The sequence below is a fragment of the Homalodisca vitripennis genome, chromosome 3, assembly GCF_021130785.1.
Source record: "Homalodisca vitripennis isolate AUS2020 chromosome 3, UT_GWSS_2.1, whole genome shotgun sequence".
In the NCBI taxonomy this organism is placed as follows: Eukaryota; Metazoa; Arthropoda; class Insecta; order Hemiptera; family Cicadellidae; genus Homalodisca; species Homalodisca vitripennis.
In genome coordinates, this window is record NC_060209.1 from 22,469,832 (window position 1) to 22,496,190 (window position 26,359).

The window sequence follows — 26,359 nt, forward strand, 5'->3', positions numbered from 1 at the left end:
CCCCCATTCAGGGTGACCAGACGCAAATTTCTAAAAGGATGACAATAAAGTAAAAAGGAGGACAGTGACAAATATTGTTACAAACCTTGCTGAAACATTTATTTGCACACCATTAAAAGCACAAACGTTATAAATTGTGGCATTACGTGTGCGCTGCAATAACTTTTCATGTCTATCTTCGGGACTTCGAAAATCGGAAAAAGTTTTTAATTTGATGCTATTATTTTCGAAGATTTAAGCGATCGCTAAAAAGCCGGACATTTTACATAATTTCAAAAGCCGGGAGGACAGGAGGACAATATTAAAAATGAGGACATGTCCTCCTAAAGCCGGACGTCTGGTCACCCTGCCCCCATGCCGCAATCCTGTAACGCAGGTTAGATCAAGTAGGGTGTAAAAAGTAATTTTTCCGTTGCTGTATCACTAATAATATTTATTCTGCGGATTACTTACAATGCTGGGCTGAGCTTTTTACGAAAGGAATGTGGCTAGTCCAAGCTAAACGGTCATCAATTTGTATGCCCAGGTACTTTGAAGTAGTAGTTTCCTCCAGACTTGGTAGTTTTCCTGTAGTTTCCTTGTTACCTAAAGTTACCTTATGACTGTGAGTAATTTATTGAAATTGATAACATAATAAAATATCACTTTGTTTTGTACAAAATGAACTGCATAACTCTTTCAACTATTTTACTAAAACATATGAACTTTTATCTTATTTTAAGTAAAATTATTCGTGGGTTTCGAAACCAAACTTTATCAAAAAGTCTCCATGCACGAAAATAAACTATAAGCTCATTACTTAAAACTGAGTACTTAAAACGATCGTTTGGTTTTATGCAATCTTGTCATGAAATAAGTATATACGTAGTTTATCGACTTTTAAAGATTTTTACTTTATGTATAGGAATAAAGAGCAAAAGTTCAATACAGGCCTACTAGTATTAAACCAGTAAGGAATATAATATATATTTAATAACAGCGCTAATGAGTTAATGAAAAGCTCCTTAATCCTTTCACTGTTTTTGATTTGATACAATAACACAGTCAGGAAGAAGTTGGGGGTGACAACTGATATTTTCCCGTAGTGGAAAGTGAATAAGGCCCCATTTTGTTCCTTAAAAGTTCTTGATCCGTTTCTTTGTTGAGAGCGATCTTTCAGCAGTACATGTTGAAAATTTGGGAGGGGGTCCGGGGGACCGCTTGGACTCCCCCGCTAGCGACGTCCTTGGTGTTTTATTCAACGTTTTTATTTATAAGCACACGTTTGAAGTTATGACTGTGTAAACTAGAGAGATAATACAAACTGTATATGTTCAACGAAATTACAAACTTTATTATTATTAAATGCCTTATTTCAGAAGAAATTAAAAGAATTTTCCATTTAATATTTCGAATACTAATATGTAATTTATTTCAAATAAATAAAAGAGCAATACTACATTCTAAATAGTTATTGTCTCTCGTTTCCTTTCTGGAATTCGCACGATGTCTCTTTGGATATGAAACTTTGGAGAAAATTACAAAAAAAATTAGTAAAGTGGTTGATGGACTATACTCGTATATTGTTCATACGAAGTAAACCTTACCTTTGGGTTCCATAATTCTCTCAGATCTACCGTGAATTTTTTTTATACCTAATTAGTATTAGAAAAAATGTCTTCGTGCCAATCTTGGATCCACTATTGATTTAGTCATTCACCATTATGAGTAAGTACGATCTGTGTATGTTTATCACTTAGGAAATCAGCAAAACGGCCAAATACGAACGTGTGGAACAAGTTTTTTAACCTGAATAAACAGTTATGTAAATTATTACACAAGTTGTGCCTGTGTGGGAGGGAAAAATATGGCGCCATTTACCAGCCCAACAGGTGGACCGTAGCTGGGGTGAAGGGGGGGGGCTTGCGCTGGAGGTAAATCACTGAGGACTTGGCTTAATGGTTAAACATCTCCCTTTGTCTGGGATTTTCTTTTTATGAAAACTCAACCCTCATTTGTATTAGTGGTTCGTTCCCACATGCGACCACGAAGTAATTATAATTTGATATGGGAAGATCTGTAGGTTCTGTTGTCTTTGAAGGCAAATTAGAGACAGATTATTCATAAATTTCTACACTCACCTAGTACATTCATTTCATGGATTTATAACTTCATTTATTCATAAATTTCAGTTTTTTAATTCTAAAATTAAATATAGAGTGTGATTTCATTCGGTCGTGGAGTTTATTTTGAATTTTCCTAACATTATTGCAACCATGTGATGAAGTTCAAAGTGTATTGGATTGATTAAGTGTAACACGCTGTTGTGATTTAGACTACTTCAAATATTAGGTTACGGTGTATTGCCCAAGGTTAGTTGATGCCTTATAATAATGTCCCAAATGTGAGGTTAATTCTATTTTAGTAATAATCAAATAGTTTTCCAATTAATATTAATATGAAAGTATTGAATTATTATTATATAACGTTGATTCCATTTCAAAGTGAGGTTATGTAAACCCGTACACCTGGTCACTGTTATGTATTTAAAACCAATGTCATTTAGTTTTGTTAATAATTTCTCTCGGCTGCCAATTATTGTTTTACTTATTTGCTGAATTTCATTTGAGATCTATTTTTAATATGATGGAAAGGTAATTTCAAAGAGGTCCAGTAAAAACATAACTATCACCAATTACATCATGTCGAGGTTAATAACTTCTCGTCTTTCACTTAACAATTTTATATTTGGAAATTAAACATCATTTCACTCACCAATCTCACTTTGCTTTGACTTTTGATCGAATTTAACGAAATTTAAAACAATATGTGCTTTCTTTCACGAAGACATCAACGCACGTCCTTTTATATTCGCTGCTCAGATGAGAAGAGCGAGGAGACCAGCAATCTGCTAGAACTGTCCAGGGTCTACATACACGAAGTCGCGGGGTCCAAATACCGGAAGTCGTCAGCTCTTCAGTCTCCAACCCAAACTAATATTTTTACCGGATGTTATATTACATCCTATAGATTTCAAATTTCTTTATTGACTATCGTAATTAAATAGCTCAAATTGATTCCAGCTAGGAGTTGACTTATCTTTTGCTTTATTACTTATTTTAGACTTACATGTGATGAAACATGGGAGTGCCGATGGCCGAGCGGTCTAGGTCGTTGGACTTTGGGTCTGAGTTAGAGATAGCGCAGGTTCAAATCCTGTCTGTGACCGTTGCACTTCACATCAGTACAATCAACCTCGTACTGTATCGACTCTCCTCCTTATTCTGTTTGATGAGATCCTCGCACAGGCCAGTGGCCCATGAGGACGGACAGAATAAGGCTTAAAAGGGGATCGGCCTCTCCTTTTTATTTAAAAAAAAAAACAACATCTGATTTCTTTATCAGTTGTTTGTGGCAAACGTCAATTTCCGCTTACCGATCTTGCCCGCGAACCATTTGAAATTTAAATTTGACCTATGTTGGTCTGTTACAAATAACGTGAAATTCTTCCTGATGCGAACGACAAAAAGTTGAAAAACTCATTCCATGTTATTTAGTTTAGTATTTATACAACCACTGATTTAGGAACAGTAAGGGTTAGTACTTTATCAGACCTTCAGTAACTTCTATGTATGTAAAATGATAACCTTATTACTGGGAAAGGGATTAAAACATACTAGTGAAACTCCTATTACAAGTAGTGGTATGATTGACACATTAAAAGTATTTAAATCGATGTATGGATATTAACCAGGATTTATTGCAATGTAACAGTGAGGTTCAGCATACATCAGCCACTATTTAACTTCAGGTATTTTTATATGTACATATGAAATCTCAATACCTTATGGGAGAAGGTATGAGAGATTATTGATAGTATTTCTGCCTTTATTGAGTTAGAAATGTCACCAGAGTTGAAATCAAAACAGGATGAAAACAATATATATAGTTGTTTTAAAAATACAGTAATTTTGGTTCAGAAAAATATAGTGCTTAAGTGTATTACTTACCGTTATAATGTGTGTTTTGTTAGCTAGATTTTAAAATTAACGAAATTATTCTTAATGCTAAGAACGGAAACATTATTTTATGCAGCAATACCAAAAGACGTACACCTAATGAAATGTCTCAAATTCCAGTCCTTCAATGAGAGAAAAAATCATATACTGAGCCAAATGGTATTTGATTCAACCAAATTATTCACATCATAGAAACATTACTAGCTAACACGTCCGTGCCTGGCTAAACACTGCGCGAACTTCAAGTATATTACACTATAACAACCATCTGAGATCTGCACAACTTTGGTTACTTAAGGGTGTGTCCGAGTTCCCCCCCCCCCCAACCATTATCTATAAGTAGTTCCTAACAGCACTCGAGCCCTGCGTTACGCGACTTTTATGTCTTGAGTTATAAAGTTCCCGTAAGTGGGCGTTTTACTGTTACTGTCAAAAGTTATATTTTATTATGCTACGAGTATATTCCCGTAAACCTAATTATAATAAAAATCATTTTCCTCGTGTTTTTTTTTTTTTTTTTTTTTTTTTTTTTGAGAACATAAATATACAGCGTGTCCGCAAAGTTATGTCACGCTGTTAATTTGTTTACACCTATTTCGTGTACCATATTTAAATTAGGACAGCTTTTTATAAAGTTTTTTTCTTATCTAATTGTTAGCTCTAGGCTAATAGGCTTCGGGAAATTATATGCCACCTCAATGTACTATTTGTTCTTGACGTATGAGTCTTATAAGGATCTAGATTATCTTCACGCTAAGGGTCCATCAGGCTTCCTTGGTTGAAGCACCTAATTCAGATTACATTTATGTTACCAATATGCAGAGATTGTTTTAAATAAATTTCTTAATTGAGATCAAAAATTGAAGTAATTCTTAAAAAATCTCTAAATCGTTTGACTGGAGGGTTTTGGTTAAGTTTTGAAAATTCATCTCATACTTATTCTTAATTAATTTTATACCTTGGCTTCTAGCATGGTCATTTGCAGAGCACGTAAAAAAGATACCTTTGTTCCAAAGTTTCACTATGACCTAAAGTACATCTCAGACATAGTGGAGTGGAGTACTGACCAATAGTATATAGGTTTTTATTTATATTGGCGTTACCAAATCTTAATCTTAGAAAGTTGATTATTTCCCATCTTTTCACTTCAACATTTTTTAAACCATTTATATTTTGGTAACCTCTTTATACCATCGGGCTGTATTTACTCCTGTAAACAGATCGTTACTTTATGAGAAGTATAATTGTTTTTGGTACGCTTTGAAATCGTCTATGGATATATGTAATTATTCTATTTTAGTGCCATCTTTGATTTATAAAATTTTGTTTTTGTTGATTCCATGAACAACTGTTGTCATCAAGTAACGGGTTTTTTTGTAACATCAGCGCGATTTACCTCAAATAAACGTTTGATGCGCTCTGTCCCGAAATCATCCATTTTCATTGGTCCATTTTTCTTTGCCCCTATTAAAAAATTCATTTATTTTGATATCTTGGAACACTACGGTTACGAAATAGAAATTTGGTTTTTTTAACACGATGGAGCACTATCCCACTATGGCAGAATTGTTTACGATTTTTTGAACAAAAAATTGTCTGAAAGTTGGATAGGTCGGGGTGAGTGGAGAGCTCACGTTTACTGGATGTTATCTCATTAAACTTCATTAGATATACAGTTTAAGTCTATTCATGATAGTTTTAGTATGAATCTATCGTATGGATGATATTTACGTATGAAGTTTCTGTGGGTTTGCACTAGCATTGTCATATATCAATAGGTTCTGGAGAATATGGAATAGATACTTCGGAGTTATACAACAATTTTACAGCCTAATAAATTAGTATATTTGTCCGCATACAATTTTACAAATTAAGAATTGTAAGTACTATTTTTTTACATGGATGTATGTTATTTGTGGACAAGTAATACTGCTAAATATAAGTATTAAATGGTGGTGTTAGAAAATTAGGATATAATTTTATCCAGAAAAATGTTCATCAACTAACAACAAAAGCAATAAATCTTTTCCCCAAAAACATCCGAAATTCATAACCAAATTTTATCTTGGCCTTCAAAAAATCAACTCAATCAAGAGGACAGCATTAAACCTACTTCTTTCAAAATGTTCAAGAAACTAAAGAATTATTTTCTAAATCTCAAAGAGTTGTATTTACAAATCCAACCAAAATTAAACATATGTTGGTCTGTACTGATCTTATAATAAAGGTAAGTAAGGAATCAGTATATCCTATCAAAGGAAATATCAACTTTTACACTAGAAGCCTAACTTATCAATTTGATTGTAGATTCTGTAAAAAACAGTATTATCAGCCAAACATCGAATCCTTTACGCATACGAGTAACTAACTGGCTATTTGACATTGTGATATAAAAAAACCTTTAGTCTGTCACGCTAAAATGTACACAAACAAAATCATTTAGAACATTGTACTAATACTTCATTAGACTTCAACTTATGGGATTGTGTTAAAAGTTAAGTTTATAGCGAAAGCCAATTTTTATACTTTTTACCTGATGCGTTTTAGCAAGAGGCATTAACTCAAGACGAATGCTTTCATTCCTCATATTTCTGTTGTAATTTTCTTTTGGAATTTGGGTCTTACTTTGACAGAAACTGTGATTCTGTTACAGAAGGAAGATGATTACTTCTTGTGTTCTGTTGGTGGCCATAGCCGTTGGGGCTAACGGGCAAGCCTACCTGCCTGTAGCTAAGGTAAAGAGTTTTATTTGTGACTAGTTTATTCCTTAAGTAGGGTACAGCTTTATATAAAAAAATAATGAGCATATATTAGACCTTGTGTTATTTTAAGTCTGATTTTATTCTATCAATGTTTACCTTGTCAGGTATATTACTTTGCGATGTACGAGGTGTAACAAAATTGTCTACACAAACTTGTTCCATCAACTAGGATATTGTTCCATCAACCAAGATGAGCTAAAACTAAACACATTTTTTATTTAAGAAACCACTAGAGACAAAAAATACTCAATTTGCTACACTTATTTTTCTTGCAGTCTGAAACCAAAAAAATAAATGATATTACATTCTGATAACACACTACAAGAAACAGCCGATTAAATTGCTTTTAGCTTCATATCGTAAAAATTATTAAGATTATGTCAATATTTAAAGGATAATAAAAGTTGCTAAATATAATTAGCGGTTAGTAAATGATGTAGATATAAGCATTTAACTCTTGTAATACAGGGTAATTGTGCCGTAAATATGTAAACAATAAACCTTTTACCCAGCATTACAACCTTAACGACTTATATATACATTATTTACTGACATATTTTAATGAGATACAATATTTTATCATATTTTAAAACATAATTCAAATAATTGAAGAGATTGAAAATAATAGTTTTTTTTTTAAGATCTCACCTCGATTTCTTTTAAGTTTTTACTGTTTTAAGGGGAGTCGGTTGACTATATAGCGCACATGTTAAATTAGATAAGTTTAGGAACATGTTTCTCAATAACCAATAAACATATCAAGATAAGGTTTGTTTTATTTGAATCTGCTATTTCTTACCTACATTTACAGCACAGTAAATTTCCATAGCATAAATTTAAATATTAAAAATATTTTTTTTTTTATAAAAGTCAATTTTTATCCATTTTTTTTGCAAATAACTTTTTTTTATTATTATTAGACTACATACAACAATTTGCTGTGCTATAAACATTGCCCTAATTACGGGGAACAAAATTAAAAAATAATCATCAAAATATAATGAGTGGTTCTAGAGAAACGTGTTCCTAAATAAAGAAAAACAGGAATTTTCAGAAAACTCTTTTAAAGATTGCATATACATTAATCAGAAACATAACAACATTTAATGCATTCCAGGACCATAACTAGGGTTGTCAGGACCCTCCTCTTGTTCATGTAAGTCTTCTAAATGCCTTTTAGCTGCAGTTACTTTCTGGCGACACTTTTTCTCTATTCCACAGCTTTCTGCGCTTTGTTGATTCGAGTGACATCAAATTTTTTCATTGTTTCACAACAATAGCATGCAGGTGTGATCCCTAGTTTGCTCAACACTTCACATTTTATTATGTTCCCTTTGTTGAAACTTGCCACAGCATCAAATACACCTAGTTCTAATGTTCCCTTCATCACGAAGGTTGATTTTGGAACTCACGAACAAATTATATTGTTCAGTGATTCATTGGGGTTTTGAGTACCACCGTGCAAACAAATTGTTAACAATGATGGATCTGATAAATCTCTAAACATTTGTTTCGCCTCTTTCATGACAGCAGGAGCAATGTGATTGTGATTGTTGTGATCATAAGTTTCATCATTTATTTTAGCTAGTTGGTACTTACACCATGTATCTTGGCTAGTACTTATATCAGGCTAGTACTTGGTTCTGGTTCTTGATATTCACTAGGCACAATTACTTTTTTACCACCTGGATTTCTTGTCCCTGTAAAGCACTTTGCTTTGTTTTTGAAGGTTTTATGTGCTCTAGACATTTTCACAAACAATAAACTACACAGTATAACTAAATATTATAACTTAGACTGAATGAAAGCAAGAAACACAATGTATGTGACAATAATAAACAACAACAATTAGGGTTATGTCAAATCTCAACTGACTGTAAACAGATGGGTTGACAACCTTGTATGTTCAAAGCAGCATAAAGCAGGTTGGCCAACATAAGCCTAATAATAAATAGGATTATGTATGACAATGATGCAGAGTACATGAATTTTACGAGCCAAAATATGCTGCAGCCATTTACATAATATTATATATGGGTGTGATATTGTTGGCCGATTTGAATAAAAATTACACCAAATTAAACAGGAGAGTCTAAAGATTAATAAAAGCAAATAAAACTTTTTTTATTTTTTTTAGATTTTTTGTAAACCGACTCCCCATGAGTTGATTTCCATTTCTATCCTGAATTTTTCCCTGTGCTTCTTCATTTTAATCAATTCAGGAGGATATTTAGTTTACATTCTTTGTATTTAAATTCTCTTGCATCATAAAACGTGTTTATGGAATGACTTGATCCCAATATTTTCTAGTATAGTATAAAATATTGTTTGCTGTCTCCTGGACTCTACAATCCAACGTGTTTATGGAATGCCTTAACCCCTATGTTTTATAGTGTAGTATACATATTGTGTGCTGCCTCCTGGACTCTACAATCCAACGTTTTTGAGGAATGCCTTGACCCCTATGTTTTATAGTGTAGTATACATATTGTGTGCTGCCTCCTGGACTCTACAATCCAACGTTTTTGAGGAATGCCTTGACCCCTATGTTTTATAGTGTAGTATACATATTGTGTGCTACCTCCTGGACTCTACAATCCAACGTTTTTGAGGAATACCTCGACCCCTATGTTTTATAGTGTAGTATACATATTGTGTGCTGCCTCCTGGACTCTACAATCCAACGTTTTTGAGGAATGCCTTGAACCCTATGTTTTATAGTGTAGTATACATATTGTGTGCTGCCTCCTGGACTCTACAATCCAACGTTTTTGAGGAATGCCTTGACCCCTATGTTTTATAGTGTAGTATACATATTGTGTGCTACCTCCTGGACTCTACAATCCAACGTTTTTGAGGAATACCTCGACCCCTATGTTTTATAGTGTAGTATACATATTGTGTGCTGCCTCCTGGACTCTACAATCCAACGTTTTTGAGGAATGCCTTGAACCCTATGTTTTATAGTGTAGTATACATATTGTGTGCTGCCTCCTGGACTCTACAATCCAACGTTTTTGAGGAAATGCCTTGACCCCTATGTTTTAAAGTGTAGTATACATATTGTGTGCTACCTCCTGGACTTCTACAAACCCAACGTGTTTTAAGGAATGCCTTGACCCCTATATTTTCTAGTGTAGTATACATATTGTGTGCTACCTCCTGGACTCTACAATCTTTAAGGGGACTGCTTTGACCCCTATATTTTTTAGTATAGTATAAGATATTGTGTGCTGATGCCTTCTGGACTCTACAATCCATCCTGTTTAAGAAAGGCCTTGACCCCTATATTGTCTATTGTAGGTAAACATATTGTGTGCTACCTCCTGGACTCTACAATCATTAAGGACTACTTTGACCCCTATATTTTTTAGTATAGTATAAAATATTGTGTGCTGATGCCTTCTGGACTCTACAATCCATCCTGTTTAAGAAAGGCCTTGACCCCTATAATTGTCTATTGTAGTATACATATTGTGTGCTACCTCCTGGACTCTACAATCCATCGTTTTTGAGGAATACCTCGACCCCCCCTATGTTTTATTAGTGTAGTATAACATATTGTGTGCTGCCTCCTGGACTCTACAATCCAACGTTTTTGAGGAATGCCTTGATCCCTATGTTTTATAGTGTAGTATACATATTGTGTGCTGCCTCTGGACTCTACAATCCAACGTTTTTGAGGAATGCCTTGACCCCTATGTTTTATAGTGTAGTATACATATTGTGTGCTACACTCCTGGACTCTACAACCCCAACGTTTTTGAGGAATGCCTTGACCCTTATATTTTCTAGTTGTAGTATACATATTGTGCGCTACCTCCTGAACTCTACAATCTTTAAGGACTGCTTTTGACCCCTATATTTTCTAGTATAGTATAAAATATTGTGTGCTGATTTTTTCTGGACTCTACAATCCATCCTGTTTAAGAAATGCCTTGACCCTATATTGTCTATTGTAGTAAACATATTGTTTGCTACACCTCCTACACTCTACAATCCAACGTTTTTGACGGAATGCCTTGACCCCTATATTTTGTAGTATAGTAGTACAAGATCTTGTGTGCCTACCTCCTGGACTCTGCAATGCAACGTTTTTTGAGGGAATACCTCGACCCCTATGTTTTATAGTGTAGTATACATATTGTGTGCTGCCTCCTGGACTCTACAATCCAACGTTTTTGAGGAATGCCTTGACCCCTATGTTTTATTAGTGTAGTATACATATTGTGTGCTACCTCAGGACTCTACAATCCAACGTTTTGAGGAATACCTCGACCCCTATGTTTTTATAGTGTAGTATACATATTGTGTGCTGCCTCCTGGACTCTACATCCAAACGTTTTTGAGGAATGCCTTGACCCCCTATGTTTTATAGTGTAGTATACATATTGTGTGCTGCCTCCTGGACTCTGCAATGCAACGTTTTTTGAGGAATACCTCGACCCCTATGTTTTATAGTGTAGTATACATATTGTGTGCTGCCTCCTGGACTCTACAATCCAACGTTTTTGAGGAATGCCTTGACCCTATGTTTTATAGTGTAGTATACATATTGTGTGCTACCCTCCTGGACTCTACAATCCAACGTTTTTGAGGAATTGCCTATGACCCCTATGTTTTATAGTGTAGTATACATATATGTGTGCTGCCTCCTGGACTCTACAATCCAACGTTTTTGAGGAATACCTGTCGACCCCTATGTTTTATAGTGTAGTATACATATTGTGTGCTGCCTCCTGGACTATACAATCCGAACGTGTTTATGGAATGCCTTAACCCCTATGTTTTATAGTGTAGTATACATATTGTGTGCTTGCCTCTGGACTCTACAATCCAACGTTTTTGAGGAATGCCTTGACCCCTATGTTTTTATAGTGTAGTATACATATTGTGTGCTGCCTCCTGGACTCTACAATCCAACGTTTTTGAGGAATGCCTTGACCCTATGTTTTATAGTGTAGTATACATATTGTGTGCTACCTCCTGGACTCTACAATCCAACGTTTTTGAGGAATACCTCGACCCCTATGTTTTATAGTGTAGTATACATATTGTGTGCTGCCTCCTGGACTCTACAATCCAACGTTTTTGAGGAATGCCTTGAACCCTATGTTTTATAGTGTAGTATACATATTGTGTGCTGCCTCCTGGACTCTACAATCCAACGTTTTTGAGGAATACCTCGACCCTATGTTTTATAGTGTTAGTATACATATTGTGTGCTGCCTCCTGGACTCTACAATCCAACGTTTTTGAGGAATGCCTTGACCCCTATGTTTTATAGTGTAGTATACATATTGTGTGCTACCTCCTGGACTCTACAACCCAACGTGTTTAAGGAATGCCTTGACCCCTATATTTTCTAGTGTAGTATACATATTGTGTGCTACCTCCTGGACTCTACAACCCAAACGTTTTTGAGGAATGCCTTGACTTATATTTTCTAGTGTTAGTATACATATTGTGCGCTACCTCCTGAACTCTACAATCTTTAAGGACTGCTTTGACCCCTATATTTTCTAGTATAGTATAAAATATTGTGTGTGATTTTTTCTGGACTCTACAATCCATCCTGTTTAAGAAATGCCTTGACCCCTATATTATCTATTGTAGTAAACATATTGTGTGCTACCTCCTACACTCTACAATCCAACGTTTTTACGGAATGCCTTGACCCCTATATTTTGTAGTATAGTACAAGATCTTTGTGTGCTACCTCCTGGACTCTGCAATGCAACGTTTTGAGGAATACCTCGACCCCTATGTTTTATAGTGTAGTATACATATTGTGTGCTGCCTCCTGGACTCTACAATCCAACGTTTTTTGAGGAATGCCTTGACCCCTATGTTTTATAGTGTAGTATACATATTGTGTGCTACCTCCTGGACTCTACAATCCAACGTTTTTGAGGAATACCTCGACCCCTATGTTTTATAGTGTAGTATACATATTGTGTGCTGCCTCCTGGACTCTACAATCCAAAGTTTTTGAGGAATGCCTTGACCCCTATGTTTTATAGTGTAGTATACATATTGGTGTGCTGCCTCCTGGACTCTGCAATGCAACGTTTTTGAGGAATACCTCGACCCCTATGTTTTATAGTGTAGTATACATATTGTGTGCTGCCTCCTGGACTCTACAATCCAACGTTTTTGAGGAATGCCTTGACCCCTATGTTTTATAGTGTAGTTATACATATTGTGTGCTACCTCCTGGACTCTACAATCCAACGTTTTTGAGGAATGCCTTGACCCCTATGTTTTATAGTGTAGTATACATATTGTGTGCTGCCTCCTGGACTCTACAATCCAACGTTTTTGAGGAATACCTCGACCCCTATGTTTTATAGTGTAGTATACATATTGTGTGCTGCCTCCTGGACTATACAATCCAACGTGTTTATGGAATGCCTTAACCCCTATGTTTTATAGTGTAGTATACATATTGTGTGCTGCCTCCTGGACTCTACAATCCAACGTTTTTGAGGAATGCCTTGACCCCTATGTTTTATAGTGTAGTATACATATTGTGTGCTGCCTCCTGGACTCTACAATCCAACGTTTTTGAGGGAATGCCTTGGACCCCTATGTTTTATAGTGTAGTATACATATTGTGTGCTACCTCCTGGACTCTACAATCCAACGTTTTTGAGGAATACCTCGACCCCTATGTTTTATAGTGTAGTATACATATTGTGTGCTGCCTCCTGGACTCTACAATCCAAACGTTTTTGAGGAATGCCTTGAACCCTATGTTTTATAGTGTAGTATACATATTGTGTGCTGCCTCCTGGACTCTACAATCCAACGTTTTTGAGGAATGCCTTGACCCCTATGTTTTATAGTGTAGTATACATATTGTGTGCTGCCTCCTGGACTCTACAATCCAACGTTTTTGTGGAATGCCTTGACAAGCCCTATGTTTTTTAGTGTAGTTATACATATTGTGTGCTACCTCCTGGGACTCTACAACCCATACGTGTTTAAGGAATGCCTTGACCCTATATTTTCTAGTGTAGTATACATATTGTGTGCTACCTCCTGGACTCTACAATCTTTAAGGACTGCTTTGACCCCTATATTTTTTAGTATAGTATAAGATATTGTGTGCTGATGCCTTCTGGACTCTACACATCCTTCCTGTTTAAGAAAGGCCTTGACCCCTATATTGTCTATTGTAGTAAACATATGTGTGCTACCTCCTGGACTCTACAATCTTTAAGGACTGCTTTGACCCCTATATTTTTTAGTATAGTATAGATATTGTGTGCTGATGCCTTCTGGACTCTACAATCCATCCTGTTTAAGAAAGGCCTTGACCCCTATATTGTCTATTGTAGTAAACATATTGTGTGCTACCTCCTGGACTCTACAATAAAACGTGTTTACGGAATGCCTTGACCCCTATATTTTCTAGTATAGTATAAGATCTTGTGTGCTACCTCCTGGACTCCTGCAATGCGACGTGTTTCAGGAACACTTCCTGACCGACTCTCTCCTGCGGGAAGTGGTGGACCGGATGGGTAGAGACTTGGCAGAATCGTACTTGGATTCCAACCAACTGACTGTGGGAGAGGACCCCCCGTATTATCAGGACAGCCCCCATCCCAGCCTGCGTGACCGAGAATACCTCCAGCACAGCTCCCTTTGGGGCCACCAGTACATGACAGGTGATCAGTAGAGTTTGAGTCCTTTGTAGTGGTAGTCCTATACTTACACTCCCTTCTCGCCCTACACAGTTTCTGGTTGGACACATTGTGAGATAAAACATTTCACCTTCCCGAGAAAAAGATTTTTGCTAAGTTGCTAAGAAGTATTACCAATTTCAAGAATTAAAAGACGTAATTTCAAACCGTGATTTTTAATTTAAATTGTACAAAAATTTAATAATTCGAATACAACACATAGGTAAATGAAGAAAATTTGTAACAATTGTCTGAATAAATTATTAATTATTGTCTTAATCACATACGTATTTCAATCTACTATGTGATTACAGTATGATTATTGGCTAAAAGTAGTGAAACCCAACAAGCAACGAAAGTGTACTGTTCGTCTGTTTTAACTCTGTAAACACTCTGGCGCTTATATTTTATGCCCATTTTTTTTTAATTCGTCCGACTTTATTTCTTTTTTAATCCAAAAAATTTGTTCGTTATCCCAGTTGGATCCAAGGGAGAATAGCACCACTGTATAGCTCCACAATATACTTATAGAATAGGTAAGTAGCTGCAGTGTAAACAAAATGGCGCGAGCGAGACACGATCCACACAGCTGATAAAACAGAGACGAGGAGACGCTTGTCCCACCCACTCCCCACCACTGGAGGGGAGGCCCCTCCTGTGCGTGGCTGCTCAGATATTAGCTTCTGCGCAGGTTTCTTTGCGAGCTGTTTATCTATAGGATTAATAATAAACACGTTTTGAGCTAAAGAGGCGGAGCTTCAAGATGAACACAATTTTCGAAAACACTGGGGCTTTCTTACGGAAGAGTAATGTACAAAACTGAACATAGAGATTTTATGAGCTGATTCCAAAATCAGGACTCGATTTCAGTCAAATGTAGTCAAAAGGAGCGAAGATCTACGGAATGAATCATGTGATTTGTCAGGGCTTAAAAACTTGTAACAAACCTAAATGGAGGGAAAAGATCTAGGTGTACGTACGTAGGGGTATTTGAAGCTCGATTGTGGTTAATCCAGTGGTTTTACTCAAAGTCTGAAAGCATTTCAGGCCGATGACAAGGTTAAAGGGTTTTCTATACTTTTCTGGGAGCTTTGTTTTTGAAATATCCTTTCTATATCTTGACAAAGTATGGGTCCCGAACTGGGGAAAGTCCGGTTTTGGTTAACATGAGCAGATGGGGCGAAACTTTATGGCAGAAATATTTAAGTCCTTATAAATAAGCAAAATAGTAAGATTATTTTAATTTAAGGCGGAATTTCTGGAGGCAATTAGATAGAAAATAAATACATTTTTATAATTTAAATCTGATATAGCAACGCGGACATTTAAAAACAAATACAATAAAAGCAATTTCGCATACATCTATAATTTTAAAACAATTCCAAACTTTATATAATTTTTAGTTTTTAACTCTTTAAACGAATGTGAATACTAGAAAACATTTCGATTGTAAAAAACTGGAAAATGTAGGTAAAACTTGATAACAAATTCATTCTTCGAGATTTCATATCCTGCAATAAAGGAGGATAAACCCTTATACAATATTCCTCACACTTAAGGGCTAAAAATTTAAATTTCATAATTTTCATAATGTTGTTCTCTCTTCGCGGAACCAAGCTGAAAGAATAATTTTAAAATACATTGTATGTTTATATTTGTGCCATATTTACTCATTAAATGGTGTACAACTTTGATAAACTTCTGTGTGATTTATGTTAAATACTGTCTATACCGAATGCTATGATTCAATAAAGTTAGTTTTTCAAATTTAAATAAATAATGGTCTACGAAATACACCCTTAGGTATTTGGGGATATTCCGTGTACGTGAAATTCAAATTATCCGTGAACCAAGTTTTGCCTAAAATTGGTTTATATTTATTAATTGTCTGAATATAGTGAGGCATCTGACATAAAACTAATATTTATATATTCTCTCTGTCTGTCTGTATTTGGCTGTAAATATTGCAGTTTAATATTCGACACATCGTGATCAATATCAATAACAAAAATTGTTTGCCTATAAATATTTCATTGATCTTATGTTTTTATTTTCACCAAATTTGGTTCATTGTTTTCTCTTGTGTAAATACAATACATAAATTCATTACTCAAACAAATAGGGCCCAAGATGACAAAGACATAAATTTCTTCCATTATTATATAATGGGTCTTTATATTGAAGTGAATTAAACGAAAATTCACACTTCATTTATAGGTTAATCCAAGATCAAGTTTGATTTAATCAAATATGACCAGAGCGTACTTGACCACTGATATACCAGTATCTTAATCAGGGAATCAAGATCGTGTCTGGGAAGGATCTTATCAAAATAATAATATACATGTTTTGAGACAAGGGAAGCATAGTCAGAAGGAGAAAATAATAATTTCATGTTCTAATAATGCTACTCTATGAGCTTTGTTAGTTTAGGGCCCTAACAAACATCTTTATAGTCTATGCGTTTGGCAAAGGCAAATTTTCAATGTTATATTCCAGAGTTGATACTAAATGTAACCCACTGTTCTGTATAGAATACTTATTGGTTAATTGATCTTCACATGATTCCAAAGCTTACTCTAACGTGGGGCTTATTTTGAAGCATTGTGGTCAAGAGTGGTAAAGGTTTTGTTTTCGTCAGCCTATTACGCGAATCCCTCTTTCTCTTTGACATTTTTAGCCTCAATCTGCCTTTCCTTACGGACCACTGACCACTGCGAGGATCTTACCGAACTGAACAAGGAAGAGAGTCGGTTCAGTACGAGTTCACAAGCACTGGTGAAGAGTGCAAAGGTCACTGACAGGATTTGAACCTGCGCTATCTCTAACAAAGAGTAAAAATAAAAAAATATCTAACTCAAATCCAGAGACCAACAATAACGATTGGCCACAAGCTTTCAAAGCTCAGAGTATATGCTTAGTTATTGACGTAGATACATTTTTATTAGCATACAAAATTTGCTAGGAGCCTTCTACGGGATTTCAGATTAGGCCTTCTTACACAGCAAATAACTTTATATTGTTTACTCACCAAAATATTATTGATAACATTATCAAAATAAACATTATAATAACAAGGCTAACAAAATTTGAATAAAAACTCATTTAAAAACAAAACAATGAAGAGTTCTTTGGAATAAATGTGCATTACCTTCAATAAAATGTATACCTTCAATAAAATACTCCAAGGTGTCAATTTAGATCCTCTTTTCTTTCCATACTAAATTTCTTTCGGTAGTTCCCTTTATGGTGATGGTAAATACACATTTAGCATCACGAATCAAAAGGAAGTTTTAGGATTCTGACAACTGTACCTTCATAATACTTAAAACTGTGTAATAAAGACAAATAATTACTTCTGTTTTGCAAACAAAGTGAAGCCCATTGCAGTCTCAAACTTAAACCATTGTTACTTGTAAAAGTTATTTCACGATGAAAATGTATCCTTCAGACAAGTAAATCTGTCTGAAGGATCGACAGGATTGGAAAAGCCACTTTTCTGGCTCGTGAACACAACAGCCTTCGGTGATCAAACTCATAACTATGGTAATATCTGGCCGGGCCCGGCAAGCCCTTATGTAGATATATGGCACGACATCTCTTGCCCTGTCCAGGTACTTTATATCTACCTAATATTCCAATCCTGATAATAATATAAATGCGAAGTGCTTTTTTTGTTTGTTTTGCTCTCACGTATAAACTATTAAACCGATATTGTACTGAAATTTTACATGGACATTCCTAGGGTCTCTAGGATGAACGTAGGCCTACTTTTATTACGTAAATCCTTCCGGGCTGCGCCCCACTGGTCACTAAAGCAGCAAAAAAATTCCATATTGGTCTCTAAAGTTGTATAATGTGAATTCAAAGAGCCAGTTAAGTGCATTTAACTATTATGTGCACGATCGTATGTTTCATTATTTTAATCAATATTTTCAATCTGTTTACATTAATTATAGATTGAAAGCATAATAAAAGAAACAACACTTCTTATTTCTACATCATAGCAACAAGGCAAACCAATTTATTTATTCTGGGCCACAAAGCAATACACGAGACACTAAATGCAATTTTTATGACAGAAAATCGTCGAGGTGACATCGCATCCATTTCTCACTGATAAGGTTATACGATACTAATTAGGTGTGTTAGTACTGCTATAATTCCTAGACTGGGCCGAGGAAATAGTATGTTATAGCGAGCTAGGATTGGGAAGTAAGAGCACTATTATATCATGTATTATCTTTGCATATGGATGCACTGGCATAATGTAAGTATTGAAATTGTGCTAGTACAATTGTTGATGTTGATTTTCATTTTTCATTTTCAATGCCAATCCAACCTAAGGTTTTTTAGGCTTGGATCCAACTTAATTATAAAATTGTATATAGGCCTATATATATTGTTTCTCGGGGCAAAATAGCAAACTCCAATTTTGCTTCTTTGTTTGAAGGTTATTTTTGACGATGGGAGGATTGTGAAGGGAACAGGATTTTCCGGACATTTGCCATCGTACAGTGAAACAAGAAATCAGTAACACTACGTTTCGAGATCTGCAATCTGATCTCTTCTTCAGGTACAGAAGTTCTTTACCTGAAGAAGAGATCAGATTGCAAATCTCGAACGTAGTGTTACTGATTTCTTGTTTCACTGAACGATGGCAAATGTCCGGAAAAATCCTGTTCCCTTCCAATTTTGCGTTCGAAATAAAATTAATTAGAACTAGAAGTGCAAATCATGACAAAATATTACTCGCAATTTTGCTTAATCTCTGGTCCTCTTAATCGTGAACACTGAAAATGGGCACCTGATGCGAGATATATGACCAATTCCATTTTTAAATATTGTAGGACCATATCGTAATACACCACAAGTGCTTTCACTAAGAAAGCTAGGAACTTCTACTTTGTAGTTCCTCTACACTGGTCTAAAACAGTTCGGGTGTTACTGAAATCGTGGAAGCTATTCAACTAAAGACACGGAACGTTGCATACAAATTGCGAGCGAAGCCGCGAATTTGTGCTAGTATTATATATTCTTTTGATCTCAATAAAATATATTGTTCAAAATCTGTAGTTATTTAGGCAAGGCACATTCTTAATATTTCAGTCTACTAATTTGCAACTAATTAATCATCAATGAGTTAAATAAACTAAACACTGTTTAGTTAACAATGTTAATTTAAAAGGAAATCGGAAGGAGTCATATGCATATTTTTATTTTAACACTAGCTTTTACCCGCGACTTCGCACACATTTGCCTGCTGAAAACAAGAACATCATAATCATATAGGTGAAAAGAGATAAGTGATGATCATTGGAATATATTCCCATCTTATGATCCAGTTTAAAATAATTGAACTTTAAGTTTAAAAAGCTGTGTTTCGGAGCAATGAAGTTTGGGAGTGAAATAATTTTTATAAGCAACGAATGAACAACACAAATCAATATGCAACATTTCTTGGTATTTGATTCAGTCACACTTAGACTATAATAGTCCAGTTGGGAGGTATCTTAAAGTCGAAGTCCATTACTTTCTTAGTGAAACTTCTTATGATAGAGCACTACAATTTTGAATCGAAAGTAGGCATACATAGCAAGTACGAAGTTTTCATGTTTGATACTTAAAACACGTACTATTTTTTGTGTGGTATAATCTCAACCCATTACAAATTTCACTATGTATTGATTATGATTATGTTAATTCCCTAAAAGATCAGATATTATACTTGTTTCATGTGCCACTGCCCTCACTAGTGATCTCGTCATCCTGGATGTTCGTTCTTGGAAAATATGAAAATAAAGATTATTGATACTTTATAATATTATTTCATTAATATTCATAATAATCTTTAAACCATATCACCCACATTTAAATGGCAGCATTAAATTTAAATTTAAAATTAAATAATTAACAGTAAAATAAATAATATTCATTGCGATAAAATAAATGAACGTGAATGTTGAAATTAGATCCAGTTCACCTCCCTCTTTGTGCAACGTCTGGAATTTGACGCTGTCACAGACTTGACTCCTGGATTCTGTGGTCATGTTCGTCTGAAGCGATCCAACAAAAATGAGTCGTGACGAAGAATTTCAAAATAAACTCTCCACATCGTTTCGACATCGGAGAAACCCAGACTACAAAATATAGTGTAATCTAGATGAAGATTCTCATTGTCTCATCAGGTGTCTCTAACAATGTAAGGAATTCATTTTCTGCTTCTTTATCGCCAACTTTATTTATCTCCTCAGAAGAACGTGACTTCAGATTCCAGGAGTCAAGTCTGTGACAGCGTCAGATTACAAAATCACGTTGAATCAACCCTTCTCAACATAGCTATGATATATGAACGGTCGGATGAACTAATTATGTACAAGAAATGCGATATAAATATTCTCAACTGGGGAGTAACAGAGGTAACTAAAAGAAAATTATCATAAATTTCTTTAGTTGAAAATAATTATTTCAGTTGAGATTATAATTAGCACAAAGAATAAAAAAAGAAATAAATGAATTTATTCCATCATAATAGTACATTGTACAAAACATCTGTAAGACTCACTTGGAATTAACTGACCACTTCTATAAGTAATGTGATCAGTGGACAACAATACAAAACATGTTTGTTATGAAGGAAACAGGATTTTCCCGACATTTGCCATCGTTCAGTGAAACAAGAAAACAGTAACACTACGTTTCGAGATCTGCAATCTGATCTCTTCTTCAGGTAAAGAACTAACCTAATACATAATTACAAACTTGGTTAAAATAAACAAATCTTACCAAAGCGTTGTGGCACGCCTAAGTCAGGAATCACAACCTACATGTTGTTTGTCAACTTCACTAACTCTATAAACATGCACTTAATAAAAAACTATACAAAACACTAATCATTAAAACTGAACTACGGAATACAGGTCACAATACGTCTTCACTCGTCTACTAACCACCTACGACTGACCAGAGGGACTAGCCAATGGTAATCGTCACGGCTGGCTAAAACAAGACGGCGAACCAAACCTAACCTAACCTAACCTAGGATCCTAGGATCCTAGTGGATCTGGATGGTTTTGTAGTGTTTTCACAATCCTTCCATCGTCAAAAATAACCTTCAAACAAGGAATGTTTGTTATCTGAGTCCAGAAAGACAGTACAAGTTGTAATCAGCCCAAGTTATTGTGTGGTTGTGTGGCTAAGTTATTGTGTGGTTGTGTGGCCAAGTTGTTGTGTCAAGCTGTACGACAGTCAATATGATTAGAAAATTATTATTATAAATTTAAAAAGTAAAATGTTTAAGAGAAAAAATATCCTTACAGGTTTATTTGAGATTTGAAATTTAGTTGTTTCTAAATATCCACGCAGTATGCAAGTATTCCGGGTTCTACATGAATCCATTTTATGTGGATTTACGGGTTTAGGCTGCATCTAATTTGATATCCTGAGATAATGTTAAGTGAATATGATTTTAAACTTTTACACTTTATGCAGTGATATAGTGCAGAGCACTTTATTGAACTCAAAAATAATTTTCAATCCAAAACAAAACCATGCTAAATGTGAAATAAAATTTAGTTTAAAAGAATTTATCCATTCTCAGTTGAACCTATATTTGTGTGAGAGAGAATAATATAAAACAGATGCATCTAGGAAAATCTGTTTCAATTTAAGTTCTATAATTTAATTTTCTTGTGACCACTCAAACAAGGATACAAGTGGCTGCTGGAGAACATATTCCCAGGTTGAAAAATAAGGAAAAGTTAAGAATAGTGACTCGTATATTAGAGCAGATATTCCTCTTCAAACAATAAATTATTAAGAGTATACAATCTGACAGACACACTACTAACCTTTTTTTCATTTGTGAATTACGCTATATGTAGCAGATGACACATTGAACTTGTAGTTAGTGAAACCTCTTCACATACATAATGCCTTCGAATCAAAATAAAATTAATTTACAGCAGCTTGCCAACCAACTTGGGATTAAATTATTTTGTCAAAGTCTTCAAATTTATATGAAATTGTTTATAGCAGATTACCTCCAACTAAAACTGTTATTTATTCAGGATTATCAAAATTATTATAATCAACTTTTAAAATTAGAAAAGTAAGTTTGGCAGAACGCTAAAAACAATAGCTCTCGAGAAATTGCTAATTACCTTAATCTCAAAACATTAATACATTTAGCATTTCAATTCGTCACCAGTCTACCTTCTTTTGTGGTTTCGAATAGTTACACACGAATGTTCCAAGTTCAATTTAAAAAGCTCGTAGTTCCAGTTCCGTTAAAATAAGACAATGGCAGGCAATAATGCTTTCTTGCTAAGCTGTTGGATTTACTCTTTTGTTTACTTGTCCATTTCAACCCAAATTGCTTTTCCAAGACTCATTGTCTGATTTCCTGTGGTCACTTTGTGTTTTCAGCTAGTATTGTGTTATTTTATAGTATTGTACATTAAAACAAAGCTTTTATCCAATGTCAATTGAAATGTTTCTGAATATGCACAATATTGCAACCGTTGTTTTATAGCCAACATCAATTTAGTATATGAAATTGATTTAACTGATTTTGTATTGATGTTTCAAAAATACCGAGGAAGGTAACATTTCAAGACTGATGGATAGATCAAACGTCAATACGAGTGATCAGCTGGTACCTATCTGTCTATGTAATCAACTGCTATGTTGACCTAAGTAGACTAATAATAATCTTAAAATTGTTAACGATGAAGTATGTCTAGCCTCTGCTCCAGTAAGTGGCAACCTATCCTCCAAGTCAAGTTCAACTTTTCTAACCCCTGTAACATCTGCAACAATTATGTAACATCAGCAAACTGCAGTTTTTTGTCTCCATCCATGTTCAACAGGGTTGAGTGAAGGCCATTTACATTTTTTTTATCGAGCATATCTGAAGTAGAAGCAAGTGGCTGCCTCCAGAGCTGTAGCAAGTTTTCAAACCCAACTAATCTCGAATAGAATTATTTTCTAGACTCTGAGCTAGTCAGTGACAATCTGTCCTCCTAGTCAAACGCAAACTTTCTACCCCTGTAGCATCGGCATCAAATTGGTAACATCAGCAAACTGCAGTATTCCGTATCCAGCTATGTTCAAGAGTGGTGAGTGAAGGCCATATAAATTTTATTTGATCGAACATTTCTGATCTAGAAGCAGTTGACTGCCTCCAGAGCTGTTGCAACTTTTCTCGACTATGATCATTGTAACATATATACTTTAACTAGCTGGTACCCACGGCTTCGCACTCAAAAGGTCGCTTTCAAAATTGCAGACCTTACACTAATTAGAAAAATTGCTTATGATGTATTATGGTTGAATCATAATATTCTTCAAACTTATGTAGGCATACATCACGTACATATTATTTTACTAATTATGGTTAGGGGGATCAAAGTTTAACCTGACGCTTTATCATGGTTTGCATGTGTAGGACAATTTCTAGTTCGAATTAATTACGTCACCATAGCTGAGTCTGCCTTGTTGCACCGATCATGAAAATACAAATACAAAGGTCTCGGAAATTAATTTTGGTCAAAGAGCGTTTACTTCTAGAGTCTGCCTTGTTATCTCGAAGTATAAAAATATATAAGTACTTAGAACTGAGAAAAATGTTACGGTGTAAAGGGAAATCCATTCTAACTCCTATCTATTTCTAGTATAAGGGGATATTAAGTTCAAGGGAATATTTCAAAATAATCGTTTTGTATGGTGTTATATTATATGAGTCTTGTTTTTTCGATATTTAGTCTGTCTCCATTAAGCCACTGTTAAAATGCCGTATCGCAAAATCAAGGAACCCCGCCTGTTTCTAGTGCTTATGTGCAAACATTCACAGCTTCGTTCATTAAGTTGGGTTCTATAACAGTGTATAGATGTTTTTAATTAGTCATTAGCGCAGTCGGGAGCAAAAGTTAAGTATAACATAGTCTTTACTATCAGCATTAAAAACTACTGATCAATAACGTGCACTTAATCTTTTATAAAATTTAAACGTTTCAGTCGTTTTGGCGAACTTAAGTTAATAGCGTTAACACCTGTTTAATGTCAGTTATTTGGATTATGAAACATAAATATTAGTATGTTTCCCAAAATCCAAAATATTTCAGATTTTCCCATAAAACTTCCTTGGATTTCTAAGAATATTTTACAAAAAGAATTGATAATTATTTACTTTAGCCACTTCACACTGTTTGTCAAAATTTCAACTTAAAATAAGAAAATAAATGTATAGGATATTACTAAAATAGATATGAGCTTAGATAATAACAGAAATTACAATGGAAACTCTGCGAGTAGATGAGAATGAAGTTTGGGTTTAGTTGGGAAATAGTGTACAGTGGCTAAAGTAAAGTGCGACCGTTTTGACTTCTTTATTCTATTCATTTATATAAGTTTTAACTTTCTTTTCTCTGGTTATATTTGTTATTTTTAGTTTTATGTTATTTTATTTTAATTATGTCATTGTTAACATATACTGGTGGCACTGATGGTCAAGGGCATTTATTTGTGGTCAGGGGCATTTCGGTTTAACCTTTCTCACGTGATCTGAACTCAAATTTAGCTTGTTATCCCCCCCCACCCAGAACAACCCGGTTCCCTAGATTGTTGGACTATTCGAGACATAAACTAAAATTTCTAACCTAAAAGTTCAAACATCGATGGCCAAGGGCGTTTCCGTTGTAATTTCTGTTATTATTTAGGCTTTTCTACCTTTTATATGTATTGTACTAGTATCCTATACTTGTATTTTTTTGTTTTAAATTTACATTTTGGCAAAAAGTGTGAAGTGGCTAAAGTAAATAATTAGCCTAATTGGTCCAGCCGTTGTCGGGATTAGCGCTTAGCGACACTTTTTGCGATTTACTTTATTTTTATTAATAACATATCATTAATGTCTAGGAGGGGCCGGAGAGGGCAAGCAACATCTCAAGCCTGATGGAGCAGTTCAGAACCAAAAGCAAGTGAAGACGGACGCTGCCCTCCCTGCCTACTGCAACCCTCCCAATCCTTGTCCCATCGGCTACAATGGTAAGCTGAAGTTTGTTAATATAGAATAAACAAAAGGCACATCCATTCAGTTCTTTACAGCACTGGTATTATTTTCTTGTCTTTACTATGGCAGTAAAATAAGTAATTACACTATTAATCGTGAAGGAAACAGGATTTTTCCCGACATTTGCCATCGTTCAGTGAAACAAAAAAATCAGTAACACTACGTTTCAAGATCTGCAATCTGATCTCTTCTTCAGGCAAATAACTAACCTAATACATAATTACAAACTAGGTTAAACAAAACTAAAGCGTTGTGACACGCCTAAGTCAGAAATCACAAACACCACGTTGTGTGTCAACTTCACTAACTCTTAAACATGCAGTTAACAAAAAAAAAAACTATACACCATTCTAATCATTAAAACTGAACTACTACAAAACGTCGATCGTCACGCCAGGAAAAAGATGGCAGCAATAAAAAGTTGTTAATGTTGTAGAGTTTCACTTTTATAAAATAAACTACTATTTGACCTCCAATAACATAAACATAACGGACACATAAACCACCTTGAATAGTGTGTGAGATGTTAAGAATTAGGCAGAGTCACGAGAGCACGAGCGCTCAGGACTGCATGTGTGACTCGGATAACGTATTATTAGTTAAGAATAACAGTGTAACAAGTCTATCGATTGTTCACAGCGGAAGACGGCTGTCTCGAGGAGTTTGAGAATACGGCAGCGTTCAGTCGCGAGTACCAGAGCGCTCAGGACTGCATGTGTGACTCGGAGCATATGTTTGACTGTTCATCCCACGACTCGGAACTGGACCAGTTTGTTCAGCAGTTTCAGGTATGAACAATGCCTTTCGTAGAGCAAAAGTAAACAGCATTTTAGATTCTCA

The 26,359-nt window shown here is 35.0% G+C and overlaps 1 protein-coding gene across 2 annotated transcripts in view; it reads left to right on the plus strand.

Moving 5' to 3' along the window:
- The window catches only part of LOC124356686 (neuroendocrine protein 7B2), a 120,893-nt gene that overhangs the window by 85,273 nt on the left and 9,261 nt on the right, over positions 1-26,359 (plus strand). For both annotated transcript variants that reach the window (XM_046807828.1, XM_046807829.1), the window contains exons 2-5: positions 6,652-6,733; positions 14,238-14,433; positions 25,366-25,494; positions 26,159-26,307. In XM_046807828.1, coding sequence (XP_046663784.1) covers positions 6,659-6,733; positions 14,238-14,433; positions 25,366-25,494; positions 26,159-26,307 — 549 coding nt within the window. In that variant the 5' untranslated portion in view covers positions 6,652-6,658. The remainder of the gene's footprint in view (positions 1-6,651; positions 6,734-14,237; positions 14,434-25,365; positions 25,495-26,158; positions 26,308-26,359) is intronic.